This window comes from Suricata suricatta, chromosome 8 (assembly GCF_006229205.1).
Source record: "Suricata suricatta isolate VVHF042 chromosome 8, meerkat_22Aug2017_6uvM2_HiC, whole genome shotgun sequence".
Classification (NCBI taxonomy): Eukaryota; Metazoa; Chordata; class Mammalia; order Carnivora; family Herpestidae; genus Suricata; species Suricata suricatta.
The window spans coordinates 68,779,698-68,784,673 of record NC_043707.1 but is presented as its reverse complement, the minus strand read 5'-3'; the positions used below and the strand labels follow the sequence as shown (position 1 = coordinate 68,784,673).

At 39.2% G+C, this 4,976-nt stretch overlaps 1 protein-coding gene across 1 annotated transcript; it reads right to left on the bottom strand.

Annotated features, from left to right (window-relative positions):
* Positions 1–1,245: 1,245 nt before the first annotated feature.
* LOC115298995 (guanylate-binding protein 6-like) lies at positions 1,246–4,798 on the bottom strand. Its single transcript, XM_029948230.1, has 4 exons — positions 4,727–4,798; positions 3,365–3,467; positions 2,847–3,040; positions 1,246–1,519 (listed from the first exon to the last, which is right to left on the bottom strand). Exons 1-4 carry the CDS (start codon positions 4,781–4,783, stop codon positions 1,289–1,291), a joined length of 585 nt encoding a protein of 194 aa, XP_029804090.1. The 5' UTR covers positions 4,784–4,798; the 3' UTR covers positions 1,246–1,288.
* Positions 4,799–4,976: the final 178 nt, after the last annotated feature.

Sequence of the window (4,976 nt, the reverse complement as noted above, 5' to 3'; positions counted from 1 at the left end):
CCTTCATGTGTCAGAGTTTATCCTCCCCAATACTACCAGAGCATCTGGCTCTGCAGTGCCACATTATCCCTTCTGTTCTTCCTACAGCAAAGGGGCCACTGAAGGGCTTTTAGAAATGATGGGGTTCCTCCTACCAGTGCATATTCTTAATGTTTGGTAATGTGCTTCTAACACCTGAAAAGGTGTAATTCAAATATAGGAAGCAGAGGCTACTCTAGCTGAGATTTCCAAGGGCAACATGACAGTTTAAATCTTAGTTTTGACGTAAATATAAGGGATTAAAAACCAAGGCCAAAGTGGAAACGGGATTAAGATGTGAATTTTATGCATCCTAGTATTCTGATCTTCATCTTTTACCCCTCATTGAGCAGGCTGATGTCATTTCTAGAAACAGTGAGCAATTTCATCTTCTCATCGCCACTTGCACATTACTTTTATGATTATTATTTTTACTATTATACTCTACATTTTCCACTTATTTATAAAATGGCAATTCAAGGGGGCAACTGGGTTGCTCAGTTAAGCTTCTGACTTTGGCTCAGGTCATGATGTCACAGTTCATGAGTTTGAATCCCACATTGGGCTCTGTGCTGACAGGTGGGAGCCTGAAGCCTGCTTCAAATTCTTGTCTCCCTCTCTCTCTGTCCCTCCCCTGCTTGCGCTCTCTCTTTCTCTCAAAATTGAATAAATGTTAAAACAATTTATAAATGGCAATTAAAGATTTCCTTATAAAAGTCAAAAGATAGAGTATATAATGAAAAGTCCTTCTGCCCAGATGCCGCTCACTTCTCCTTAGAAGGAATGAATGATACGAGTTTCTAAAAAATTTCCCAGAGCGATTCTATGTGCACATAGGGATGATTGCACAGAATACATTTTTTATGGTGAACACATTATATATACTGTCTTATATCTTATTTCCCTTCAATATATTTTCAAGATTTTTCTATGTTTGTATAAATAGAGCTCCACTGTCTGTCTATTTACTGACTGCATAGTATCCCAGTGTATGCACATGTGAAATTTATATTACAACTCTGTACAAATAGATCTAAGCAATCTTTTCCTACTTAAAATGATGCTTCAGTGGATTTTGCACATGTAGATTTCCTAAAAGTTAACATGCTATATCAAAACGTACATGCATTTACTGTCTAATGTGGGCCATTGATATCCTCTCCTGGGTACTTTTTGTATATAAAACTTTGCTGAATAAAAGTGAAAAGCACACACAGCAAAAAGAGATTGGAGTCTATAGCCACAGTCTTTAATTTCCTTAAAAGGACAGCTATTTCTTTTTTAAAAGTGAGCTCACACCTCTCACAATGCCATCAACAACAAGTCTCACAGGAGCAGTAAATACTGAAATAATCTCACTGCCAAATCTGTCTAAGACTTGTGTCAACCAGGAAGTATTATTATTTTTAGTCGTATCAATCATATGTTTCAACTGATTTATCTCTGCATTCATCTCTTCAGATTTCTTTCTAAATCCTTCATTGAGCAGCTCTTCTTGGACCTAAACAAAAAGCAAGAAGGAAAACTTAAAATTATCATTTTCTTCAATATTTTCACTTTGTATTTGAAATTTTGGTCAAACTATGTTTTACTCCTAAAATTCTTCTTTCTTACTCAAGCATGAAAGGAGACTTTGCAATGAGGAATATCTCCTTGGCTTGGACCTACACATTGGGAGAAAGCATAGTTTAAAGCTTTACTAAAAGTCACACACCACTAAGGTTTTGCTAGGATGCTAAGCCTGACATGAAGACAAATGTAACATTTTTCAGTCAAAAAATCCAGTTGATAGATAGGCTTGGTCTGATTGCACTAGTTGTCAGTCCCACTTGGATTGCTATGATCAACCAAACAGGAGAAATGATGGGATCTTACAAGCTGCTCGAGAAATCTGTTATAAATATGTCCTGATGGACAATAAGTGATTTCTTCCCTATGCCACTTGGTAACTTGATTAGACTATGCACACTTGAAGACAATACAGTAATTTTAGAAGCTGTCCCTTCCTTGTGTTTTCAAGTCTTTACATGTCTGATAGTTTTATGTAAGTATATATGTCAGGGTCTTTGGGTAGCAGTAGGGTTTCTGATAATTGTCAGTGATCTTGGTAAAGCAGTTGCTACTCATATTAAATACATATGGTTGAATATATGTTTAATGAAGCCTCACGAGATCATTTTAAAATCCTCAACTGCTATTTATAGCGCTTGGAGGGGCCATATTCATTCTGAACTTTCTAGAGTCTACATATAGCATGGAATTCAAAGACTTATATAGAAAAGGAGGGGGAAGAGGAGGAGGTGGTGGAGAAGAAAGGGGAGGGAAAGGAGAGGGAAAAGAAGAAGGAGAAGGAGAAGAAGAAAAAGAAAAAAGAAGAAGAAGGAGGAGGAGGAGGAGGAGGAGAAGGAGAAGGAGAAGAAGAAAAAGAAAAAAGAAGAAGGAGGAGGAGGAGGAGGAGGAGAAGGAGAAGGAGAAGGAGAAGGAGAAGGAGAAGGAGAAGGAGAAGGAGAAGAAGAAGAAGAAGAAGAAGAAGAAGAAGAAGAAGAAGAAGAAGAAGAAGAAGAAGAAGAAGAAGAAGAAGAAGAAGAAAAGAAGAAGAAGAAGAAGAAGAAGAAGAAGAAGAAGAAGAAGAAGAAGAAGAAGAAGAAGAAGAAGAAGAAGAAGAAGAAGAAGAAGAATTATTATTCAAAGGATTCAGGGTTTTAATAAGTCACAAGCAATTAATGGCAATGTAACTTCCTTCCATGAGATCACTGCATCCTTCACCCATCCTTTCCTGAGGTACCAGGAGGCCCATCAAGCATCACCAAGGCCATGGGCAGACTTACCTTCAGCTTATGCTCCAACACCATATTCTGTTCTTTTATTATGTTTTCTCTCTCTCTCTCCATTTTCTCCTTCAGTTGATCTATGTTTTCCTGGAGGCTCCTCTGTTGTGCCTCCATCTGCTGTTTCTGCTCCAGTAGTTTCTGTCTTAGCAGCTCCTGTTCCTTCTCAGCTGCTTCCTTGCTGGCCTTCTCAGCTACCCCCAGGAACGTTTAGAGAGAGAAGAAAATTAGGTGAGGACTGATCTCTACCCTCTTGAGCTCAGAGACAAAATGAAATTGGAAGGGAAGGTGGAAACTCTCTAAATTCCTCATGTCCACACCACCGAGAGCACATTTCAGAATATTAGGGGAAAGGCCCTATATTGGACTGACATGCAGCTACAACTCCCCTTGTTGTTTATAGATTGAGCAGAGTTGTTCCACAGAAGGAGAGAAAGCTCCTGTTTCAGGAAAGCTTTGTACTCACACCGGACAGGGGGACCTACCCAAGCCATTCTGAGCCCAGCCCAGCCCCATACCTGCTATGGCCTTCTCCCCATCGGTGAGGGCTTTATCTGCCTGCCAGATGGATTTCTCTATTGAAGCCTGGGACTGTAGAAAGTTCTGGAGGACCTCATTTGCCTGAGAAACCAAGAAGGAGCAAAGAACTTAGATTTCCACTAGGGAGATAAGTGCTGCAAAAAAAAGTATGTATGTCCATGATATTTTTGCTGAATTCATGCTTAAAATTCTATGGTGGCTCTCTACAAGGTGTCCAAGCTCCTTAGTGTGGCCAGAAACTCTCTATATCACCTGCTTCCTGTCTCCTGCCAGTGTCTCCCCCCGTGCTGCTTCCTTCTACCCATTCTAGGTTCAAGACAGTCAGAACTATGTTCAGTTCTATAAATCCACGATCTCTGCTACTTTTATAGGCTTGCCTTCTCATTGGTGAATGTTGCCTCTAATTTGTGCTGTTGCTGTCCTCTGTTATTTGCTGGCTTTAACTTTTGGCACGTTATTTTAACCTGCCTATGCCTCTCAGTTCAGATCTGTAAAATATTGACAATAAAGGTAGATGTTTCATTATATTGTTTGAAGGAGTAAGCTAAAGAGTCTATGAAAACAGCTTTACATGATTGCTATAAGAAATAACCATCCAGGGGCTCCTGGGTAGCTCAGTCAGTTAAGCAACTGACTTTGGCTCAAGTCATGATTTCATGGTTTGTGGGTTTGAGCCCCACATTGGCTCTGTGCAGATGGTACAGAGCCTACTTAGAATTCTATCTCTCTCTGCCCCTTCCTTTCTCCCTCTCTCTCCCTCCCTCTCAAAATAAGTAAATAAACTTTAAAAAAAGAAATAACAGTCTAATATATGTTAGTTGCACTATTATTATCATTTTTAATAGGTTTGTTACCACAACCTGTGTAGCCCATTAGCATTTACTTGTTTATTTGTTTGTTTATTACTCCTTTTTAATTTGAGTGTGGTTGACATACAACATTAGTTCCCAAAGTAGAGAATAATGATTTGACAGGTTTCTACTCATGCTATGTCACCAAAAGTGTAGCTATCGTCAGTCTTGCTAAATCACTGTTACAATATCTGTACTCCTTATGCTGTGCCTTTTATTCTCATAACTGATTCACTCCATAACTGGAAGCCTGTACCTCCCGCTCCCCTTCACCCATTTTGCCCATCCATTTATCTTTGTCCATTCTGGCAATCATCAGTTTGTTGCCTGTCTTTACAAGTCTGATTCTGCTTTTTGTGTGTGTATTCATTTGTAGGCTTTTTTTTTTTTTAAGATTCCACTTATGAGTCGTACGTAGCCCATATTCATAGGTTCACATGTGTTATAACTTTGTACGCAATTATCTGTGTATTTGACTCTCTCTCTTACCTTGTACTTAAGTACAAAGACTCTGAGTTTAACTTGTAAATTGTCACCACTTGGCATATTCAATGTCCTGTTGTTAAAGGAAGAAATGAGTAATTTGTATCTCATGTGGATTTCAGAACCGCACACTCATTTCTTGGGAATGGGCATTTCCACTCTCCTCGAGATTAAATAACAAATAGTGGACCTTAAAAGCTAAAGCTGTCATGATATCGCCCTGCTGTCTCATATCACCCACAACTGGTGCTGTGCT